Raw genomic sequence first — 25509 nt, forward strand, 5'->3', positions numbered from 1 at the left:
GGGTAGCAGTATTGTCTGTGGTATTGAACAGCTTTACATCATCAGCGAAGAGAACGCAATTGCTCTTAATATGATCACAGAAGTCGTTTATGTAGAGTATGAAGAGAGTTGGTCCTAGAACACTGCCCTGAGGGACACCACTATTGACAGGTACTGGATTTGATAGGACGCTCCCGATTTTGACCATTTGTTGTCTGTTTGACAGGAATGCTTCTATCCAGTTATTCAGTTGTCCAGAGATACCATAGGATTTTATTTTTAGGAGTAGTTTGTCGTGTACCACTGAATCAAAGGCTTTACAGAAGTCTATGTAGATTGCGTCTATTGCTTTGCCCTGGACGAGTTGTGTCGTCCATATGTTTTTGCAGTGTAAGAGTTGTAGATTACAGGATAGTTTTTTTTTCTGAAACCAAATTGTTTATTGGAGAGTAGGTTATTTGTCTCTAAGTGGAGGATGATGGATTGGTTAATAATTGATTCCATGACTTTACAGGTGACGCAGCATAAGGAGATTGGCCTGTAATTTTCAACTAGGCTTGGGTCTCCCTTTTTGAAGATGGGGATGACTGTGGCTTGTGACCATAGGTTAGGCAAGGAGCTGGTCCTGAAAGATTTTTCAAAGATTATGCTTAGAGGTTTGGCTATGGCAGTGGATAGCTTTCTTAAGAAGTAGGCACATATTCCATCCGGTCCAATAGATAGAGATGGTTTTAGATTGCGTAGTGATTTTTCAACATTGTCTTCTGTGAAATCGATATGTATTAGATCATTATTGTTATCTGTGGTATGGCTAGGAAATACTGGGCATGATCCATTGCTGTTTACAAATACTGAGCCGAAGAATGTGTTAAAGATGTTGGCTTTAGTGGTGTCATCGTTGCAGTCTTTACCATCAGGTCCTATCAAGGGAGGGATGGACCTTGAGTCTTTTAGTTTGTTGTTTACAAAATTGTAAAAAGCACGGGTGGAATTGGTGCTTAGAAGGTTTTCCTCTTGTTTAATGTGATAATTGGTGCATTCGGTCTTTATCTGGTGGCATAAATTTTTGTATCGGTTTTTGAAATTGGCAACGTGACCAGATTTGTTTTTCCTCCAGAGTGATCTCTTTTTGGATTGAAGTTTCCTTATTGATATGGGTAATCTGCTTTTTTGTTTTGTTTTGGGAGTTGTTGTTGGTACATATAGTTTGATGACTCTTTTGACTTCAAGTAAAAATATGTTGTAATGGTCTTCAACAGTATTGCATCCAGTGAATAGAGATTGCCAATCCAGGGATGAGAGATCGTTGTCTATAAGATCCTAGTTGCCTTTTTTGAAGTTACAATTGGGGATTACATCATTGTGGTGATTTTTGTGTGGACGTATGTTGAGACAAAAGTCAATCATATTGTGGTCACTACTGGAAAAGGGTTCTTTAGTTTGTATTCCGTAAATTAAATTCAAACTATTGCAGAAGATGAGATCGAGGCAGTTGTTTAGTCTAGTGTTGTTGGTTACTAGTTGTTCCAGTCCCAGATTTGTAATAGCATTGTAGAAGGTTGTGTGTATGATTTCAGTTGTACAATCATTTAGGGTCCAGTCAATATGAGGTAGATTGAAATCACCAAGAAAGATAAAAGGGTATGGGCAGGATGCAGCCCATGTTAGTAATGTATTTAGCTTGTTTACATGTTCGATGTCATAATCAGGTGCTCTGTAACATAGTAAGAATCGAATTGTGATATTTAAGGATAGTTCACAGATGATGGTCTCAGGAAGAGCAAGCTCCTGGGTAACTTGGATATTTTTTAGATGTAAGGATTTTTTATAGAATATAGCAACACCACCTCCTCGACGATTTTCACGATCTGATCGGTAAACATGATAGTCTCTTACTGTGGTAATGGAGTCGAGGAGAGATGCATTGAGCCATGTTTCACAGACAAATATAATGTCGAATTTAGCCATATTTAGGAGGATGAGAAATTCAGGTATTTTATTCACGAGGCTTCTTGCATTGAGTAGTTTGCATTTAAGGCCGGCAGTAGTTGGAATTGAGGTAGTTGGGGGCGTGCGTGCCTAGTCTTGGGTGATGGTGGATCGGTTGAGGTAGGGTTGTGGTTGAGGGTAGAAGCTGAGTAATGGGTTGCGTGGTTCACTTTTGATACAGTCAGCATGGTAGTCAATGTACAGGTCCTTCTCTCCATTGTCTAGACGGTTTTTGAGTTCAATGCGGAGTGCACGGGAGCGGGCACGTTGCTGTATGGTTAGGTCAGGGCGGCAACGAAGTTTCTTATGGTTGGTGTTGGTTTTGGCGAGTGAGTTTATAGTATAAATGAATTTACGTTTGCTTGATTCATTTTTGCAAATGACGCTGCACAAGCGTGGGGCCACAGAGCTGTCTCTATTTTTGAGCTCTCGGTCGATGCGGGAAATGTCAAGTATTTCATCAGCGGAGATGGTTGATGCTTGGTAATCTCTGATGATGTTTCGGACAGTTGTGATGTCATCATTGACATTGATGTCCTCTAGACCAAATAAGATGGCGTTTGGACGTTTCCGTTCATGCTCAACGGCTTCTCTGATGAGGATTGGGATATAAATATTTGTCTGGGTTGTGTTTATTTGTGGATTGGGTTTTGGATTGGATTGTGGTTGTTGGGTAGAGATGTGGTTTGTAGCTATTGGATGTTCAGGTTTTTGTTGGAGTGGAGGTTTTCTGGAACACTGACACCATATGAGGCAGATCAAGGAAGTCTCAGGGAGTTTCTAAATCTAAAAGAGCAATACAAGTTTTGGTCTGGTAGTTGTGATGATAAGATATTACAATTGTCACTCTAGGAAAGGTAACTCATCCTGGTTCAAAGAATGGAGACTGAAGAATGATCTACAGCAGAATGGTACATCTGAGAGAAGCTCTTGATTCTGTCCTCAAGAAATCCTCCATCATTCAAAGTGATTGGTTTTGAAGCATTTATTTAAAATATTGATGGCCCACTCAATTAATAGCTAGACTGGGCAGAATACAACTAATACAACTAATACAACATTATGAAGAGAAGAAAGGGTGTGATTATTAGAAACCATCTAGGTACCCCATAATTGAAACACATATCCATTGGCCAGTTTGGAAAACACCATTTAGATCAAGGGTCTTCAAACTTGGCAAGTTTAAGACTTGTGGACTTCAATTCCCAGAATTCCTGAGCTAACATGACTGGAGGAGGAATTCTGGGAGTTGAAGTCCACAAGTCTTAAAGCTGTCAAGTTTGAAGACCCTTCATTTAGATAGAGGCCATGTGAAGCAGTTCAAGGAAATTTCAGAGAGTTTCTGACACTAAAAGAGTTTGGTGGTGGAAGCAAGAACAATTGATTCCAAAGAGATCTCAGAGATTTAAAAGAGTTTGCTCCATGTATATCCTATATTAAGGGGATTGGACTAGGTGATCTCCAAGTTCTCTTCCAACTCTAAAGCTTTATGACTCTCCAATCACAGCTGTCAAATTCACAGAAAGAGACACACAATTGTGGCTTCAAAAATAAGTTTTCCTCTTGCCAAATGCCACCAACTACAGAGTTATGGAGTAGCTTTGTAGACATTTCTCTCTCTTAGGATTCATAAAACACTAGTAATTCTTACTTCATCTCAGTAGATTTCCAGAGATTAACCCTCCCTAGGCATAAAGAGATTTGTGTCCGGTCAAAACATGTTTACTTAGTATGCTCTGAATAATATAGCTGGATCCCACAAACGAAAAGTCTATGAATAATATAGCTGTATGCCTTTGGAGTTAGAGCTGAGATCAATGCTTATCTTGAAGACTTCAACTCCTACTTGAGTCCTGTGAAGCCATCAGAGCATCAAATTGCCTACATCATCCTCCATTGACTTGCTCTAGGGCATTCTGTGGACAATGAGTTGGCTTTTAGCATTGCTTTGGATCTTGCCTGCAGCAGTTGTGACAGATCTGCAGCCAAATTGCTTCTGGAGGAGATCTTTTCAAGCACAAAAAGACTATTACAAACCTGGAGATCTCATTATTGGTGGAAACCTGCCTCTCTCCATTACTGTCATTCTACAGCTCCTATATGAGCCTCCTGGTGATTGGGATATTCTTTCTCTGTAAGTGTTTCCTTGATTGTCTTTTTTTCTCAATGCAATGTGGAAAGGGCAGCCTTGACGATGGGGCAGATGTAAATCTCACCTAGCTTATATGTCAGCATTCCAACTAACAAACTCCTAACCAATAAATAGAATGGAATGGAATGGAGTAGAATGGAATGGAATGGAATATAATTCTTTATTGGCCAAGTGTGATTGGACACACAAGGAATTTGTCTTGGTGCAAATACTCTCAGTGTACCTCAATCTGAGAGTTCCAGGTTTTCCCTTCCCAAAAGAAAATTAAAAATCCCTCCCCTGCACCCACCATCACATGGTCCAATCAAACATTATCCCAACTGGAGACCTTCCTCCAAACACTCCTCTCCAGGTGCAGGGTGACTTGGCCTTGACTTTCTGTGAAATAATGTTGTTGAGTTTAAACTTCTGCCTCTCTATGCAATCTCCCCTCCCAATTTCCCAGCCTCAAGAGGTGGAAGTCTTGAAGCTCCCAAGTAATATGGCTTCCAAGGCTGACACTAGGTTGATGTAGAGCCTTCCTAATTACAACACATTGATTCTATCTGATGAATCCACCTCCCTCCAATTCCTTTCTCAAGCCCTCTGACTCTTCAGTGGTGAAGAAATGCTTATCACTTGAACAGGAAGTCAGCCTTTTCTCCATGTTCCTGAAGACAAGGTACACTTTGCAGAAAAAGCCTGTTTGGTCTGAACTTGGGGAAAAATAATCCTAGGGTCCTCTATCTTATTGTTGGACTAAATTTCCAAAGTTGGCTTTTTTCACTTTCTTAGTGTAGTGAGAAATGAAGAAGTTTCTTGGTTGAGATGTGAAACATTTATATTATTTATAAAGCCACCTGATCAGAAAAGTCTCCAGTAATGTAATAATAGGTGAAAGGTGCCAGCTTGGGAAAAAATATTAGGGAATGTAGGGCAGAGATTACCAGCCTATAAAGTTTTTCATGATTGGATATAATAAAGGGCATAGTTTCATCAAGATAATAAGCCACTTTCCTAAACCGGATTGAGAGGTTCATCTTGAAAAAAACCAATACTGACTTGAATGGAGTTCATGCTGTAAATTATAACTTGCACATCAACTCACAGAAATGTGCTGCTGAGACAGGGAAAGGAGCTTCATCCTACACTGTTTGCTTTAGTAATGGGAATCAATATTGATTGACAGCCACCCTGTTTCTGACAGCAGTAAAATCACTTGTCAGCAGCTACCTCAGGCTTGCTTGTGCTTTGCTGATGTGCAGTGACAGTCTACCATGATCTATGGGGATGGGGGGACAAAGCGCGGAGAGCTTGAGAAATTGAAAGTAGATGTTGTGCCATCTCAAGAAGCTGCTTCAAGGTTGCCCAGCTGGGAGAAGGAGGAAGCAGCATACCAGAACATGCTTGAATTGACTGTTAACAAAACAGTTTGCAAGATTTTAATTGGTTATTTTGGGGTGGGAAATGAAAAACTGTTAAAAAGGGGAAAGGAGAGGGAAATATAACCTAGGGATTTTGGCATGCAAATCTCAGTTCTGGCTATGCATTGTTACAATATACATGACCTCTAATAAAAATATACTTTTCTCAGCAAATGAAGCCAAGGATTGCTTTCCTCTTAGAGGTTTAAGTTTGTGGCATGTCTCACAAAACTAATGTCAGCCTTGGAAGCCATTTTTACTTGGAAGCTCCAAGGCTGCCACATTTAGTGGCTAGGAATTTGGAAGAGGGGATTTTATAGTGAGGTACCAGACTAGACACAACAACATCCTTTCTCAGAAAGTCAAGGACAAATTGCCCTGCACCTGGATAGGAGGGACTGAAGGGATGTCTCCAGTTGGGATTTGATTGGGCCATGTGATGGGCTGGTGGGTGCAGCGGATGGATCTTTGATTTCTCTTTTGGGAAAGGAAAACCCGGAACTCTCAGATTTGGGTTTTCCCAGATGTGCCAATATGACAACTCTAATAAAGTGGAACTTTGAGGAAATGTTTGTCTCGGAGTTTATTGGTTTGGACTTGGTTAGTTGGTATGCTGACAACTAATTTATATTGACCTTTTTTATGATTAATTCCTAGAATTCTGATAATGCTTTCTTAATCAGATAAACATCTCTCTTCTGCTCCTGTCTAATTTTTGTCTTCTAACACTTGCAACAAAGACCTATTCCCAAGAACTACCAACATGTCCTGGCCTTGGCATTTGCCATTCAAGAGATCAACAAAGATCCACACCTTCTCCCCAACATCACCCTGGGCTTCCACATCTATGAAGATAATATCTATGGAAGCATGGCCCAAGATGTCAGCGTGTCCTTGCTCTCCAGCGGGGGGAAAGTGTTTCCTAACTACAAATGTGACACACAGGATAATCTTCTTTCTGTCCTTGGGGGTCTCAGCTCCAGAATCTCATACCAGATGGCCACCATATTTGGCAATTTCAAGGTTTCTCAGGTATGTGGATATGTAATATGATGGAAGGGTGAATGCAGACGTAAGGAAGTAAGTTCTGCCTTGTGTGGTTCCTGCTGACAACTTACAGAGCCAATTCTGTGACCGATAGAAAACATCTCATGAAGATACAAAGTTGTGGGCATGAGGGGGTCTAGTTTGGATATAATGCTAGATGAGCTTAACATTCTGATCCAGATTCCCAAACATGACAAACCCTCTGAAGCAATGATTTCTTTATTAGGAGCACCAAAAGCCCTGGCAAAATGTATCTCTCTCACCACAGGTTAACAAGTCTGTCCAACAGGGAGATGAATAGTTATCTGCCACATCTCTTCATCTCTGCCCCCTGCCTTTTATCCCCAGAGCTAGGGAGGAGCTTTGCTAGCAGAAGTGGCTTTTCCATCCCAAGGACCGGCCCATAGATTTCTCCTGCTCTCCTCTCTTTTGCCTTCTGTGCATCCGTGCGTCAGGCACTGGATCCAGCTGTTCCTCTTCTTCCTCATCAGCCACCTCCAGACTTTGGGGCTGTTGACTCTCCATCTGAGGGCTGATGGATGGTCAGGGCTCTGCCTCTGTCTTTCTCTCTGCCAGCTCTGTTCCTTCTTCCTCCTCAGAGCTCTCAGATTGCCTTGATGCTGACCCTGACTCCCACACCTCCTCCCCCCACTCTTCCTCCAATTCAGTGGCTGGAGGGGATGGTGGCCAACAGGCCACAACACTTAATAACAAAAAATACAGGTACCATTTTCCTTGATTAGCTTCTTTTTTCTCTCTATCTCCACCCTCAGCTGGGTTATCGCTTCTGTGACCCTGTTTTGAGTGATAAGATCCAGTTCCCCACCTTCTACCAGATCGATCCCCAATATCACCTACAGAATGCAGCCATTGTCCAGCTCCTTCTGTATTTCCAGTGGAACTGGATTGGGATTGTTGTTCCAACCTCAGAGAACATTGAACATTTTCTCCAAATGTTGACCGCCACCCTTGCCCAGAATGATATTTGCATACATTTTGTAGAATACATCATGTTCCGAATCGCAATATTCAACGACTTGCAAGAAAATCAATTAGATGTGCTTTGGGCCATTTTGAACAGTAACGCTCAGGTTGTGATTATCTCAGGGGATGCAACGTCACTGCAGAGTCTAATAATAACCCTCTCCCATTATGAAGAAGAGAACCAAGCTACTTCTGGGAAGGTCTGGATCCTGACCACCCAATGGGAATTTGCCGCTATTGGCTATCACTATGACTGGGGGAAACTAAAATCTCTCCATGGTGCTTTGTCTTTGACAGTCCACACAAACCCGGTGCCAGGATTCAAGGATTATCTATCGGCTCTGAATCCACATGAACCCCATGGAGATGTCTTTCTCCCCAGTTGGTGGGAAGTTGTATTTGACTGTCAGATATTGAAGGCAGGCCTTGCCTCACCTGATGGCCGAAGGGTTTGCACTGGGGAGGAGGACCTGAACACCCTCCCGGCCTCCATCTTTGATGGAAAGATGACCGGTTTCAGCTACAGCATCTACAACGCTGCCTATTCTTTGGCACACGCATTACACGCTGCATATATGTTGGAGTCACAACAGGCATTGAAGTGGGGTAGAAAGAAGCTACATCTTCACCTCTCTGTGAAGCCCTGGCAGGTAACTCTTCAGCTCTTCTTAAACAGCTTTAAGATTCATGTACTTTTGCCTGTGATCTCCATTACCTTTTCTTTTCCCCAATGGCTACTTTCCCCCTTTATTTAAATCTCATACAAATTTTGAATTTTTTTTAAATGTTCATTTCTATTTCAACATTCATAGCTGGAAAAAGAATAATAATTCCTACACTGTTTTTCCTTAATCATTCCAAATGCTGTAGACCTGTTTGAGTTTTCCATTGAAATTCCCATTGCTGTATTTTGATAGTTCAATCCACATTATATTCTTTCTTTCTCTCTCTCTTCCTTCCTTCCTTCTTTCTTTCCTTTCTTCCTTCCTTCCTCCCTCCTTTCTTTCTTTCTTTCTTTCTTTCTTTCTTTCTTTCTTTCTTTCTTTCTTTCTTTCTTTCTTTCTTTCTTTCTTCCTTTCTTCCTTCTTCCTTCTTCCTTTCTTTCTTCTCTTCTTTTCTCTTTCTTTCTTCTTTCTTCCTTTCTTCTTTCTTTCTTTCTTCTTTTTTCTTCTTTCTTTCTCTCTTTTTCTTTCCCTCCATCCTTCCTTTTTCTTTCTTTCTTTCTTTCTTCCTCTCTAGCTTGCTCTCTTTCTCTTTCTTTCTTTCTTTCTTTCTTTCTTTCTTTCTTTCTTTCTTTCTTTCTTTCTTTCTTTCTTTCTTTCTTTCTTTCTTTCTTTCTTTCTCTTTCTTTCTTTCTTCTTTCTTTCTTTCTTTCTTCTTTCTCCTTTCTTTCTTTTACTCTTTTTCTTCTTTTCTTTTTTCTCTTTTTTCTTCTTTCTTCTCTCTTTTTCTTTCCATCCTTCCTTTTCTTCTCTTTCTCTCTTCCTCTCTAGCTTGCTCTCTTTCTCTTCTTTCTTTCTTTCTTTCTTTCTTTCTTTCTTTCTTTCTTTCTTTCTTTCATTCATTCATTCATTCATTTTTTCTTTCTCCACCCATCTCAGTAGATAACTCTGAGTGGCATACAATTCAAAAAAATACATTACAATTAAAAATACAAAAAACATTTTAAAATATGAAAAACATGAAAAAACATTCAGATTAAATAGACATGGGAGTAAGGTATTTGGCCAGTTAGCAATACAGTCAGAAAATGGGGTGACATAGTCAGGGTTCCAGGACATTATGAAAGAGTAACAGGGTTGGGATCATTCTAATTTCTAAAGGGAGGGTGTTCTATTGAGCAGGGGCCACTACAAAAAAAAAAGAGAGAGAGAGAGCATGTCTTCCAGTATCCCAAAAATGCTTTTTCAAGAGGCAACTGGACTTCTTGTTTTTCTTTGAAGACATTTCACTTCTCATCCAAGAAGCTTCTTCAGCTCTGGATGACTGACAATATCCATAGGCATGTCTTCTGGTCATCACCAGCCAACATTATTTGGCTTTTATCTCTGGGATAGGAGAAAAACATGTATTATGCATATCACAATTTTAAATATCTTTTATATAAAGTCTCTTCTCTTTAATGGACATTTTGGTTGTTGGTTTGATTGTTTTGCAATTCTAGATGCACGCCTTCTTGAGAAACCTCCTTTTCAACAACACCGCTGGGGAAGAAGTGTCCTTTTCAGAAACTGGGATGAAATACGCAGGATTTGACATCCTCAACTGGATCGTCTTTGCAAATATGACAATCCTTCGACAGAAAGTCGGATGGGTCAATCCGGAGGCTCCTTCAGCTGAAAGTTTCAGCATCAACCCCAATGCCATTGTGTGGGCCAGCCAGGTCAGCTTTGGAAGCCATATCGAGACCAGATGCTCCCATGCTGTCTCATTTTGAGCCTGAGAAAAAATGGGAGGGGGGAATTTCTTGGAGTGTATGTAGTTAGACATAATAACATGCTTTTTCCAATTCAAGGTCATGTTATTTTGTGCATAAGTGAGGGGAAGTCTTAAGTTGGGATGGATAGTGATGTGATGATGGGTGCAGGGGATGGATCTGTAGTTTCTACTTATTGCAAGGAATCCCGGAACTTTCAGATGCAGGATTCCACAGTTGTGCCAGTTACTATCCAAAATAAACTTTTGAAACGATGTCTGTGTTGGAGTTGTTGGAGGTTTGCTGGAATGCTGACATGGGGAATAGATGTTGTTTTCAGGAAAGTTGAGAGGAAGGATCAGGCTGTTGTGACTGCCAATTGGCAGAAACGGTGTAGGGTCTCCTGTTTGGGTAGGGTGGGGTTGGACTAGATGACCCACAAGGTCCCTTACAACTCTGTTAATCTGTATCTGTAAAATACTATTGCACGAAGGGAAGAGGAGGGGCTCCTTTTATGCAGACCCTGAAACCAAGCTGAATGTTTGCAATGTCTTCCCCTCAACCTCTCCGTTTTTTAAAATAAGGTTTTTTTAAAAAACTTGAACTTGTTATCTTCCATTAAAGAGTGTGTCGTCTGGGTACAAATGTTTCTGTGCTTTTACAATCAACATTTACAATATTCATTACATTGATAATAATTTTCTAATCTTACAATATTAATAATCTGCATTATAATGCTATTCATTTCTCTCTCTTAACATATCTTCTAATGAAAATATAATATTATATTAGGTATGGTAATCTTAACAATGACATATAAGAATCACCATATGTTTACATCTCTATCTTAACATATATTCTTTATTTCACTAATCTCCATTTATTTCTAACTTCTGTTTTTATTCTCCAGCCATCCATAAAATAGCTCCCATGTCATATACAGTAATATTCAGTTTGTTCTTTCTCTTTTATAGCAAGCGTTAATATGTTCATTTTTGCACATTCTAATATTTTCCTAATCACTTTCTCATCTGTAGGGATCTTATCTCTTTTCCAGTGTTGTGCAAATACAATTCTAGTGGAAGTTAATACATGTATAATTAAATATGCATTTCCTTTACTGTAGGTTTCATGCAACATCCCCAACAAAAATATTTCTGGTTTTAAATCGATATGCTGCATTATCATATTTTCCAACCACATTTGTATTTTTGTCCAATATTTTTTTGCCTCTACACTTGTCCACCACACATGATGATATGACCCTGGTATCTGATGGCATTTCCAACATTTAGCTGATTTGCCTTTAAACATCTTTGCCAGCCTTGCCATCTATAAAACATCTTATATAAGTTTTCTTTGTATGCGGTTGACATTGTAAATGTATAATTCCTATTCCACAACTTCTGCCATTCATCTAGTTCTAGTGTGTGTAACCAAATTTTTTTGCCCATGCTATCATTGTCTCTTTCACTTATTCATCTTCCAATTTAATATATAGTTACCCCTCAATCTCTCCTAATCTTTCTCCTTTCAGAATAAGCCTTTTTCCCGTTGTGTGAAGCACTGCGTTCCAGGACAAGCCAAAACAGTTGCAGACAGGAAACAATCTTGTTGCTACAAATGTATTTCTTGCCCAGAAGGGACTATTTCTAATCAAACAGGCAAGTTGCCCAAGGAGACTCTTAAGCAGGAGTGAAGAGGTCTGGCATGGCTGCCTGGGGAGGAGTGAGAGAGAATATGAGGTGGCAAATCAGTTGAGCAAATCGACATGAAAAACAATTCAGAACTTTTAAGAGTAGTCCATTGAATGCATCCTTCTTTAAGTTATTAGCAGCAGCTTTTCAGGATTATGGGATGGATTTTTCCAGTCTTTTAGGGCAGCAGGAAAGATGAGCTTTAACTTGTGTTCTTAGTGCTGCATTTATGACAAGTTTTGCAAATTTAAAAACAAAGGAAGATTAGGAGGATTCTCTCCTGGCAGAAATCATGATCTTCTTGAATGAAGAAATAACAGAATAACAGAGTTGGAAGGGAGCTTCATTACTGGAATCTTTCAAGAAGAGACTGGACTGCCATCTGTCAGAAATAGTGTAGCGTCTCCTGATTGGCAGGGGGTTGCACTAGTGTCAACTCATAAAACATTTCTATGCCTGTTTTAGAGTTTCCATGAACAAAGGGGCGGGGAGAGAAATTTGAAAGAGCAGTTTAAAACCAAAAGTGCATCCCATTCTTATCTTGCAAAGAATGTAACTAAGCTACCAGAATTTCTGCCATGAATAATGAATTACGTGTCTCAGAATTGGCTTCATACAGGTCATGGACTTCCCGCCATGGTGCAGGAGGACTTCCTGCCATGGTGGACTTCCTGCCATGGTGCAGGAGGCTGACTAGACCACACCCATCATGGCCATGCCCACCCAGCAACTGAGCAGAGAACCAATTGCTGAAATTTTTGAAGACCACCCTGCTGATAACCCTTCTTTTCCAATATTCTCCTCCAATTTTTTGCTCTGTCACTCATGCCCTGATCATCTCCCAATTGGCCTCCATGTGAGACTATACTTGAAAAGTATCTAGAAGCTTCAGCTGGTACAAAGGTGGCCACGCAAGCAAATTTGAGTGCTGAAAAGAACAGCAAATGTAATAACACCTTTGTTGCGTGAGTTGTACTGGATGTCAGTTTGCTTTCAGTTCCAATTCAAGGTGTTGGTTATAACCTTTCAAGCACTACATGACATGAGGTCAAGCTACTTATGGAATCATCTTAATCGCAAAACATCAGACTGTCCCACCTAGTCAGGTGTATGTTAGGGACCCTGTCAGTTGAACAATTATGACTGCAGGAGGAGAGCCTTCTCAGCTATTTTCCTTACCTTGTAGACTTAGCAATAGCAACAACAATAGCACTTAGACTTGTATACTGCTTCATAGTGCTTTACAGCCTTCTCTAAGTGGTTTGCAGAGTCAGCATCTTGCCCTCAACAATCTGGGTCCTTATTTTACTGACTCCAGAAGGATGGAAGGCTGAGTCAACCTTCAGCCTGTAAGACTCGAACTGCTGGCAGTCAGCAGAGTTAGCCTGCAATACTGCATTCTAACCACTGTACCACCAGAGCTCTTGAGATAGATAGGTAGGTAGATAGATGGATAGATAGATACAATATAGACATACAGTGGTAGACAGATATTGTAATAGACAAGAGAGACAGAGATGCTACATAGATAGATAAGTTAGATAGGTAGGTAGGTAGATAGGTAGATAGATATAATATAGACAGACAGCGATTGATATTGTAATAGACAAAAGAGAGAGAGAGATGGTAGATAGATAGATAGATAGATAGATAGATAGATAGATAGATAGATAGATAGATAGATAGACAGACAGACAGACAGATATCATTCTTGCCTCTTATTTGTCAGTGTTCCAAAGAAACTCCCCAATTCCATTCAGCATTCAAAGTCCATCTAAGTAAGAATTTATTAAAGAAGTCATGTTGGCTGACAGCTTCCATGGCTGATATTATTATTTTTTAAACTTTTATATACTATTTGTGCATGTTTTAATATTTTATTGTACACTGCCTAGAGTCAATGTGAGAGATGGGCATTTCAAAATGTGATAAATAAAATAAAACCAATTAATTAATTAAGTCTCCTTGAGAGGTTAGTAAATGGTATGACTTCTTCCAAGATTGATTCCATTGGATCTGTTGTGATTAGCCAGCAGCAGGTGCGAATGGTGGAGGAGACCGAGGACTCGGATGAGGGGCTGGGACCATCAGGGAGTGGATTGCTGCCTTCAGGGATTGTGGGGACTGGCAGCAGTGATGAGGAGGTTCCCAAGGAGCCTGTGCCAAGTGCACAGGATGATTTGTAGAAGAGAACAGCTGGAGCAGCACAGGCAACTCGGGAGTAAGGATGCAATGTAATGTTCCCTCCCTCCAGGGAATATAAGCCTAGTTTCAAAAGGTTTTTGCCTTTGCAGAAGGCAAAAATGCTCTAAGGACCCAGAATTGTGTGTAGAGACTCTGGCTTATCTAAAAAAATTCTGTCAAAGCTTTTCTGGTTGGACTAATTGGCTACAAGCCATCTTTTATCTACAAAGAAGTTTATGTGTAGATGAAAGCTGTGAAGCTTTCAGTTGCTGTGTCTGTTTGAGATTCTCTTGCTGGTAATAGGGTTGGGTCAGAACAGGATCTTTCTGCATTACGCACAGCAGAACTAAAGAGATGGGGAACATACGACATTCCATCCGATTTATTGGGAAAATGACTCACCTCAAAAATAAATCCTGGTTATCTGATTAATGTATGCTAGATGCAGCTCGGTGTATCCCCTGCCCAGAAGACCAACACCCGAACAAGAACCACATCCTGTGCATTCCCAAGACCATGAACTTTCTCTCCTATGAGGATACACTTGGCTTTGTTTTAGTTTCTCTAGCTCTTGTCTTCTCTTTGATCACAATCTTCGTGTTGGCAGCCTTCATCAAACACCGCAACACCCCCATCGTCAAGGCCAACAATCGCAATCTCACCTACATCCTCTTGGTCTCTCTCCTCCTCTGCTTCCTCTGCTCCTTCCTCTTCATCGGACAGCCAAGGAACCTCACCTGTCTCCTCCGACAAACCACTTTTGGCATCATCTTCTCCACTGCCATTTCATCTGTGTTGGCAAAAACTCTGACTGTCGTGTTGGCCTTCATGGCTACTCAGCCAGGAAACAGGGCAAGAAAATTCTTGGGGAAGCAAATGATCATAGCCCTGGCTTGTCCCCTTGCGCAAACAGCTCTTTGTGCCTCCTGGCTGGCAATCTCCCCCCCATTTACTAATTTGGACTTTCATTCTGTGAAGGGAGAAATCGTGATGGAATGCAATGAAGGTTCAATCACCATGTTTTATGCTGTGCTGGGCTACATGAGTTTTCTGAGTCTCATTAGCTTCATAGTGGCTTTTCTGGCCAGGAAGCTGCCTGACAGCTTTAACGAAGCCAAGTTCATTACTTTCAGCATGCTGGTCTTCTGCAGCGTTTGGATCTCCTTCCTCCCCACCTATCTGAGCACCAAGGGAAAGTCCATGGTGGCCGTGGAGATCTTCTCCATCTTGGCCTCTGCGGCTGGTCTGCTGAGTTGTATCTTTCTCCCCAAATGCTACGTTATAGTGCTGAGGCCAGATCTGAACAATAGAAGTCACCTCATGGGGAAAGTTAAGTAAGAAAACAAGAAAACATAAAGTCCCATCTGTACAGGTTAATATAGACATTTCCACTCCAACTATGTCCAGACACAACAAGCACAAAAGTGACATTGAGGTTTTCCTGTTTTTGTTGACTCTATCTGACTCTAACTATGTGACCTATTGAGAAAGTTCTGCCAGAAGCCTTTCAATTTTATTCAAACCTATAAACAAAAATATCAGAAAAAACTTCTCTTTTTAGGTTTAAATTCCCCCCCCCTTTTATCCTGAAAACAATAACCTTTAATTATTGTGCTTTGTAATGTCATTTGCAGTACTTCAAAGCTTGAGCAACTGAGTTGATATGTTTAACTAATGTGCTAATAATTCCCATTGCAGACTGTGAGGGTTGCTCATCCAATCAAGAGAATGTTCATGGTAACCTCACATTTTTTTAGTATTTATTTGATTTGTCAATCACTTACAAGATACAGGTATAAGAATAAACATAATTTTGAATACATGAGATAGATACTTATAAGAGAAATTAAAAAAAACAATAGGACAGGGACAGTAGGCACAATTGGGGCGCTTATGCATGCCCCCTACAGGCCTCTTAGGAAGAGGGTGAGGTCAACAGTAGACAGTCTAAGGTTAAGGTTTTTGGGGTTTGGGGAAGAAACCACAGAGTCAGCTAGAGTATTCCAGACATTGACCACACTGTTGCTGAAGTCGTATTTCCTGCAATCAAGTTTGGTGCAATTAACCTTGAGTTTGTATCTATTGTTTGCTCTTATATTGTTATGGTTGAAGCTGAAGTATTCATTGACAGGTAGGACATTGCAATGTATGATTTTCTATACTATATTTAGATCAGACGGGAGGCGGCATAGTTCTAGGTTTTCTAGGTCTAGAGTTTCAAGTCTGGTGGCATTCTGCAATGAATAGAGGAGCGGAGAACTCTTCTTGTGAAATAATTCTGGACTTTTTCAATTGTGTTAATATCAGATACATGATGTGGGTTCCAGACTGATGAGCTGTATTCAAGTATAGGTCTAGCAAAAGTTTTGTATGCTCTAGTTAGTAATGTTCATTGCAGTGAACAAGGACATACATTTGATTTTGCAGCTACTAAGATTGTTGGCTGAGCAGGGACAAAAATAGCCAGGGAAATGATTGAATCCTGGGAAATGGGCCCCTTATCACTCAACAGGAGTGCTGATTATTGGGTACTTAGAAGCTGAGGGCACAGCAACACAAGGAAACAACAAGCAATGGCCTAATAGCCGGCCATCAACACCCTGATTAACAACTAAAACCCACACATAACAAGGCACTACATAAATACTACACATGGAACAGTCTAGTGCACATATTTTGCACAGAGAGAAGTTTCTTTCTGGAGGAAAGCCATTCTACTGATTAATTGTTCTAACTGTCAGGATTCAAGTTCCAAGTAATGCAGTCATTAATTTAATTACACATCATGGCATTAACTGGGTGGAAGCCAGTCCTGAAAGTTTCCCGGGCTTCCATGTTACTATAACCAAGTTTCTCATTTTTCCAAAACAAGAAGTCACCTTGTCCAACCAGGATATGGAATAGTTTCCTGGCAAATTTGCTCCTCCTTTCTCCAGTGGAGCAGCAGTTGGAATGCAGCTGACTCATCGCCCAACTATGTTGTTTTGGTTGGAGCTTCATCCACCTCAGATCTCCCTCCTTCCAATCCTCAAGTGTGTCAAGCTAAATTCATATGATTCCACCACCAAATTTAATTCAGGCTTGATAGGAAACTTCTCCTTAGTTCTAGGTTGCTTCTTTCCATCTATTGCTTCATTTCCTGCCTTCTGGTTCTTTGGAAAATAAGTTGACCTTCTCTTCTTCTTGGCAAATACTGGAACACTGCTATCCTGTCACCTCTACTTTTCATTAAAATAGGCATGCCCAATTCCTGCCACTATTTTTCATATATTTTAGCCTCCAGTCTCCTAATCATCTTGCTCTTCTCTGCACTTTTTCTAGAGTCTCGATATATGTAGTGTCCAGTAATGCAGATGTACTGTCTTCTTCTTCTTCTTCTTCTTCTTCTTCTTCTTCTTCTTCTTCTTCTTCTTCTTCTTCTTCTTCTTCTTCTTCTTCTTCTTCTTCTTCTTCTTCTTCTTCTTCTTCTTCTTCTTCTTCTTCTTCTTCTTCTTCTTCTTCTTCTTCTTCTTCTTCTTCTTCTTCTTCTTCTTCTTCTTCTTCTTCTTCTTCTTCTTCTTCTTCTTCTTCTTCTTCTTCTGTACAACAATATTAATATACAATAAGAAGATACTTGGTTGATACCTAGGATACTGGTACCATCAGCACCAGTTACTGGTATTTGTGATGTATTTTTAGATGTTCAGTTGACTGAGTTTCATGTTTAACGAATAAAAGAGATAATATACAATCTGTCAGCTTTGAAATCCTTATTAAAAGCTGCCACAGAGCTGCGGAGGATGGAAGGGCGCTGTTGCTGTTTGAGTAGCTTTCAGTAGACAAAATAGATATATAAAACCTTCAAGGTCATTCTCTATGGCGTAGCAAGAATTGTAGCTGAAGGGTGATTGGTTCACGTGATTTATGATGTGATAGAAAAGGGGTGGGTGTAGGTTAAGTCTTGTGGGAAGTCTGGGAGGAAATTTTAGTTTCGGAATTCCACAGATGTGCCTAGGTCATTAGATATGAGTCGTCCTAGGTCCTTGATAGAGTGAGGTCATCAACAAGGTCATATCCGCTTAGCTTGTATTTTGTGTACTGATACTTTTTACCAATGTGTAGGACAGAGCATTTGTTGGTCAAGATTTGGAGTTGCCAATTGTTTGAACATTCAGATACATAATCAAGGTCACTTTGAAGAGCAGTAGCATTGTCGGTGGTGTTGAATAGTTTTACATAATCCGCACAGAGGACGCAGTTGCTTTTAAGGTGATCACAAAGGTCATTTATATAGAGCATAAAGATAAAATGATAGCAAAAATAAAAATAAATAGTAAAAATGATAGAAGTCATGATGCCTTATCTCTAGCTTTCAGCCAATTACTCCAATTCATGAAGGTGACTTTTGTTTCATCTTCTTCCTTATCTGATGAGCATCCAGTTCAATAACAGTGCTGGAGAAGAAGTCTCCTTCTCAGAAAAAGGACTGGGATCTGCTCGTTATGATCTTCTGAATTGGGCTCACCTTCCCAGTGAATCAGTTGTCCTTCTGAAAGTTGGGGAAATAAATCCCAGGGCTCCCCCAGGCTAGGATGTCACCATTCGCTCTGATGCAATTGTCTGGCCTATAAAGGTGAGATGCAAGATTCATTCTCTCCTGGAGTTGCAGAATGTCTTAACTGGAAAACAGAACTCTTGAATCAGGAAACATGATTGTTGAGGTAATTCCCCGTTAGGAGAAAGAGCGCATACAGGGAGACGTAGTGATTTTCCGTAGTGAGAGTAGTGAAGACACACACACAGCACACAGAAACAAACCCTTTCCAAACTCTTTACCAGGAAGATTATAAATTACATAAAGAGTGAGGAGGGACAACCTTTTAGGATGTTTACTAGCCTAGTGAAGAAGATTACTTACACTGTTAATTTAGACACAAAATCATAATTGTAGCCTCAGGTACCAATTGAAAGCTTGTCCAGTGTGGGCCGCTATAAAAAACTCAAAACTCAGGGCTTCCGGTTTGCCAGGGTTCGGTGGCGGCAGGGATTCGCGATTCAGCGCGATCCCTGTCGTGCTAGCCATCTTGGTGCCTCCGATCCCGACGGGTCTGGAGGATAAGGCTGCCACGTAGAGGCAGCTGAAGATAGGGGGGATCTGGATAGGGGTTTGGGGGTGTTGCAGACCCCCTCCCCACCCGGCAAAACCTCCTTTTCTCAAGGCAGTGGAGCGGCGGTCAGTAATGGCCGCCACAAAGAATCCGGCAACTGGATAAGAATGTGCAGGAGGAAGAAGGAGAAAGTTTAGAAAGTCTTAAAGTGAAAGGTTTTTTGGCTACCGGGACTTTAAGATATATCTAATATCCTGAAAACTACGTTTCTTTTTGAATGATACATTGTTTCCAGAGGAGATTCTAAAAGCAGCGAATAGTGCTGAAAGGGAAAGTTTTCTCTCCTTCCCTACGGACCTAACAAATGGACATTGAAAAATCTGCTTCTCTAAAGAAGGTAAAATCTAAAGCTCTTTGTTATATGTGGGAAGGGAGATGACCAAACAAAAAACCTGTACTAAGATTTTGTTGGAGGAGATGCCTTGAAGATTTTGAGATTAGAAGCTAATTGTAATAAGGCTTTAAAATACAGACTGGACTCTTTTTTTTTTCTTTCTTAACTGATATCACCCCAGGAAGAGAAAGTGTAAAGGGAAGAACTTTCTGCTCTGTTTGGATGTTTGATGATTTTGGGACTTTGGGGAACTGTTTTCTAAGTTTTGAAACATCTTGGCTGTTCTAAGAAGAAGAGGGGGAAAAAAGAAGAAGAAAGGTTTACAATGGCTTTATCTATTGATGAACTAAGAAAGGAATATGGAAAAACAAACAAAGAAAGAAAGGACTCTTTGAGAGATATCTTTCACTTTTTAGAAATGGCGCTGGCTACTTATCAGCAAATACAACAACAAATGGAGGAAACAGAAGAAGAAGAAGAAGAAGAAGAAGAAGAAGAAGAAGAAGAAGAAGAAGAAGAAGAAGAAGAAGAAGAAGAAGAAGAAGAAGAAGAAGAAGAAGAAGAAGAAGAAGAAGAAGAAGAAGAAGAAGAAGAAGAAGAAGAAGAAGCCATCTTTAATGAATTAAAAAAGCTGACTAAGAAAGAGAAGAGAAAGAGAGGAAGGAAAATGAAGGACTTAAGATCTAAAAAAACACCCAAGAAAGAGAAAAATGAGATGCAAAACCAATACAATGTCACAAAGCAAAAGAAAAGAAGAATACAACAGAGAGGGGAAGTTAAAAAGGCGGAGGTTAGGAGAGGGGTGTGTGAAAAGACAAGGTGGGATAAGAAAGGAAGGGAAAGGGGGGGGGAAAAGCCATAAAGGTATAAAACAAGATGGGAAAAAGAAATTTTTCTTTAGGGACAAAGGGTAATGTACAATTAAAAAAAAGGATCTGCAAAAGTACATAAGATAGTATTGTAGTATTTATATTAGAAATAGAAAACTAGAACTTTATAAGAACTAATAAAATATTAAAATGCTTAATAATGATAGACTTTATGATTTATTAAAGGGAATGTTTAAAATATAGAGTTTATTGGCTATGGTGTTAATGTTATTATAAATGTATTATTGTAGCATTTGTTTTTGAAGTAGACAATTGGAATATTAAGGATAGATCTTAACATTTAATATTATTGAGAATGTGTAACATGCTTAAGATTTAATGATAGAGCTTAATTTGTTTTTCTCTTAAGGTTATTATAACTTCTTTTTTTTTTTTCTCTCTCTCTTTTTTAATTTTTCTAGTTTAAAATGTATTATTTAAAATGTACCAAAAAGGTAGAATGGTAACTATGCACTTAGTTACTTTATAGGTTTATTATTCTCTTTTTTTCTTTTTTCTTTTCTTAAAATTTAATAGGTAGAATGTACTAAGCAGATTCAGATTGGGATTTAGGTATTATTCTAAATGTTAACTTAGGGGATAGAAAGGCATCATACTTTGATTAGTGATTCCAGGAGAAATCCTTTTTTATATATATTAAAGAGAATGAGATAAATGGAAAATTGGAAAAGAATGGACAAAAGATACAAGTATAATGATTTAAAGTAAGACGAAATAAATGAAATAGAATTAAGAAAAGTGAAAAGCGGGGAGAAGTTATATAGAAGATATAGAATGGTTAATAAGATAAGTAATGGTATATAAGATGAGCGTGAATTTAATTGAAGTCCATACAAGGAGGGGTATTCTGGGGCCAAGCTACTTTCTAAAAAGAAGTTTTATGTTTTTGTGTTTTGTGTGTTTATGTTTGATTAAGAATTAATAAAACATTGGAGAAATGTTAGATGAGAATATTTGTAAACAAGTCAGATGAAAATATAAATATGACGGTTATAAAATAGATGAATATTAAAAAGAAATGTAATTGAATAAAAGTAAAGAGAAACAATGCTAAAAGATATTTATGTGTCTATAAGGAAATGGGATAAATTAGATTTATGCTGTATAAGATAATCCTTTATCTGCCTTGTAAAAATTTACAATGGAAAGAGGTTTTATGTTTGTAATGTTTAATGATGTTTTGTTTGTCTTTAAAACTAATAAAATTTGTTTCAAAAAAAACAAAACCCTCAAAACTCAGTTTTGGAATCAGCAGTGCTTATGAATAATGGTAAATCTTTGCTGAGAGCTCACTTGGGTTTTGTGCTCAGCAAAGGTTGCCTGTCCTGAAGACAGTCCTGAAGAAAGGGTCCATGATGTGGAAAAATAGGCTTTTCTCTTTTCTCAAAAATCCAACCAATTTTAATCAAGAAACATCTTCTAAAAAAAAAAAACCATTAAAGAAGAAACACATGCAAGTGTTGCTGTAACATTTTATAATGTTTATCTCACTATAGACCCACACCCAACAATTACCAGCTGTTCATGGCCTTGGTGTTTGCAGTGACGGAGATCAACAAGGATCTGGTTCTCCTCCCAACAGCACCCTGGGCTTTAACATGTATGACAATGCCTATTGGAGGAAGAGGGTTTCTTTGATAAGCCTCTTTCTGCTTTCCACACATGACCAAATGGTTCCAGGTTATAAATGTGACCAGTAGGACACCCTCATCTCTGTCATTGGAAGTGACAATCCCAAATTATCAATGCTGATGTCCTCCATCTTCAGTATCTTAAAAGTCCCACAGGTAAGGGATGTTAAGCCTGGATTCCCCAACGGGTGTTAAGGAAAACAAACTAAACAGAACGTGCAGCGAAGTCAGATAGGAAGACAGGTAAATGTGTGAGATAAGTTTTCTAGTTAACACGCAGTAAAAATACAGATACGCTTGTGCTATCAAAAATATTGTTTATTCCATTTAAGAATTATAGCATAGTCAAATAAACGGTCCATTAGTCATATATCAATTTCAGTCAAGTCTTGTCGGGGATATTCTATTTGCAAAGTCCGTGTTGAATAGCCAATGTCAGTTCACTTACAATAAATCAGTCCAATCTTTATTTTTTCTCCGTTGAGAAAAATATCAAAACTCCTTCTTCGGCAAGAACGCAGTCATCAATCTATCCAGTAATTAGGGATCAGTAAGCCAGAGAGAGCGAGCTGCATTGCCTCGCTTCTTATATAGTGCTTTTACAACCACACCCTTAATTACATTCTTGCTGTTAAAGTTACACACACTTTAACTAACAAACCATGATACCATATTTATTATTTTTACCCAAAACAGTTAGGGTAAACAATGTTATCCCTAACATTCTCCCCTTTTGGGTAATAATAATAATATTACAATAATATAACCATTTACACCTTTAAATCATAATTGTTACAACTCTCTTTAAATTTTAAAACACCTTGAGCTTTTGTAAACTGGTCTGCAATATTTTCTTCCGTCATGCAGTACTCAAGTTTAATTAGACCATTTTTAACAGATTCTCTAACATTTAAGTATCTTAAATCAGTATGCATTGATCTAGTCTTTACAGCAATATTAGTAGCTAATTGTATAGCTGCCTGGTTGTCCTCGTACACAATAATAGAATCTTTAACAGTTATACCCATGTCTAATAATAACTGTTTGTACAGAATTAAGTCAGTGCATAGTAATGACAGACATGAAAATTCTGCTTCCATCGTTGATAAGCTAATATGCTGTTGTCTGATTGACCTCCACCCTATTAAAGTCTTACCAAATAATATAGCCATCCCAGATGTTGATTTTCTAGTATTTATGTCAGTTGCAAAACTTGCATCTGCATAGGCACTAAGATTCAAATCACCTTTTGGCTCTAGATACAATGCATGATGCATTGTTCCTTTAAGATATCTTAAAATTCTCTTTAATGCTTGCCAATGATATTGATGTGGATCATTATTATATCGTGCCAGCTGATTAACACTATAAGCTATATCTGGCCTAGACCAATTGCTTATATATGATAAGCTACCAATCAAAGATTGATATATGGTCTTATCAAATTTGGGACTTTGAGCATCAATTTTGCAAATTTCCTGACTCATTGGAGTCTTTGCAGGCTTACAAAGTTCCATTTTATACAATTTAATTAATTGGCAAATTTTATCCTCTTGAGATATCTTAAATCCTTTTGTGGTTTTATTAATTGTCAATCCTAGATACTTTTTGATTTCACCTAAATGTTTTAATTTTATCCTTTTGGCTAATAATGAAATAATCTCAGTAGCTTCATTATTGGTCTTAGTAATCAAAGCAATATCATCTGTAAATAATAACAATAATGACACCGTTCCATTATTTTCTCTTTTAAACATACATGGATCTGCTAAACCAGATTTAAACCCTATATTGTTTAATTCTTTCACAATATATTGGTTCCATTCATAGCCAGATTGTTTCAATCCATATAAACTCTTCTTGAGTTTCCAACAATCATTGCTATTTACTTTATTATCTTTTATACCAATTGGTTTTTTCAAATATATTGTATGCTGCAATGGTGCATGCAAATATGCAGTTTCTACGTCTAAATGGTTAACTATATAATTCTTCTTAGCTGCCCATACTAAAGCGGCTCTTAAAGTTGTAGCCTTAAGATTTGGTGCAAATACTTCATCACAATCATATACATTTTGGTTAAATCCTTGTGCTACTAATCTAGCCTTATAAGTAACTGTCCCATTATTTCCAGTCTTTACTCTGAATATCCATTTGCACCCAATGGATTTTTCTCCTGGAGGTAATTTGGTTTCTTCATAAACCTTCATTTCCTTTAATGAATTTAACTCTTTTTTTCATTGCTTTTTGCCAATTCTCCTGATCCTTAGCAGGATACATCTTAAGTTCATCTATGCTAGTAGGAACTTTATTTACTTGGCAAACAATACTTGCCTGATATCTATCAGGTGGTTTAGATATACGTGTTGTGCGTCTAGGTATAACAGGACTTACAGGTGGACTTTCCTTTATTTCCTGTTCTTGACTATCTATCTCTTCTTGATCAATTATTTCCTCTTGATCTGATTCTATTAGCTCTTCATGGACTTCTTCTTTAATTGGACTTTTCTTATAACTAGTCTTTTCTTTCTGCCTCTTATAGGGTTCTATAATAACATCATTATCTGAATCTTGCTCTAATCTATTCCATCCTATATGTTCTAGGAATTGTGCACTAGCACTGCAGTATACTCTAGATGAACCTGGTTCCCAGAATCTATAAGATCTATGGTTTGCTTGATATCCAACAAAAAATTAATCTTTTAGCTCTACGTTGTCCTTTGTGCCTGAGTTGTGTAGGGATATGCACCCATGCTGGTGCACCAAATGTGTGAATATAACTCAAATCAGGTTTCCTACCATGCCACAGAGTGAATGGCAATTCACCTATTGTTGAATTAACAACATTGTTTAATATGTGATTACCACACATTATAGCTTCTCCCACAAATTGTCAGGTAATCCAGAATCAGATAACATTGTTCTTCCCATTGATTGCAGTGTTTGGCCTCGTCTCTCTATAAAGGCATTATGTTGAGGCCTATATGGTGCAGACCTTTTATGTTGAATACCTGCCATTCTAAGTCTATTCTGGAATTTATTATTTGTAAATTCCGCACCATTATCTGTTATAAGAATTACTAATTTCTTTTTAGTTTTCCTCTCTGCAAATTTTAACCAATTAAAGAAATTTGTATACGTTTCAGTTTTTCTCTTCATTAAAAAACAGAAACCATACCTAGAATAGTGGTCCATTATGCTTAATATGTATCTAGCACCACCTACACTTGGCTTTTTAGGACCTATTATATCGGCAAATACTACCTCTAAAGGCTCTTTGGTAGTAAATCCATCAACTCTATTTGCCGGTATAACTTTGCTTTTGTTTTGATTACAAGCAGAACATTGCAAATACTTATTACAAGGTTTCAAGCTTATTCCTTTAGATAGTTGAACAGTTCTCTTAATCATTTTAAAATTTAAATGACCTAGCCGTCGGTGTAACAAGTGAATACATTCATCATGAGGTTTCTTATTATCATAAATTGTGTTAGCCACCTCTAAACCATTATCATTTAACACATATAAGTCACCTCTTAAAGATGCAGTAATTTTCTTAGCTTCTTTTTCAATTAAACAAGTATCTCCCTTAAAGGTAACTATGTATCCTAATTTAACCAACATTCTAACAGAAAGCAAATTAAATTTAAGTTGAG

General features: G+C 38.6%; 1 protein-coding gene across 1 annotated transcript in view; it reads left to right on the forward strand.

Annotated features, from left to right (window-relative positions):
- Positions 1-15189, forward strand: part of LOC148133633 (vomeronasal type-2 receptor 26-like) — a 28744-nt gene extending 13555 nt beyond the window's left edge. Inside the window, exons 5-9 of the mRNA XM_087967800.1 lie at positions 6264-6555; positions 7344-8204; positions 9719-9937; positions 11508-11634; positions 14294-15189. Coding sequence (XP_087823926.1) covers positions 6264-6555; positions 7344-8204; positions 9719-9937; positions 11508-11634; positions 14294-15189 — 2395 coding nt within the window. The remainder of the gene's footprint in view (positions 1-6263; positions 6556-7343; positions 8205-9718; positions 9938-11507; positions 11635-14293) is intronic.
- Positions 15190-25509: the final 10320 nt, after the last annotated feature.

The sequence above is a fragment of the Notechis scutatus genome, chromosome 1, assembly GCF_049901735.1.
Source record: "Notechis scutatus isolate UNSWTSFEM ecotype Mainland chromosome 1, rNotScu1.2, whole genome shotgun sequence".
Taxonomy (NCBI): Eukaryota; Metazoa; Chordata; class Lepidosauria; order Squamata; family Elapidae; genus Notechis; species Notechis scutatus.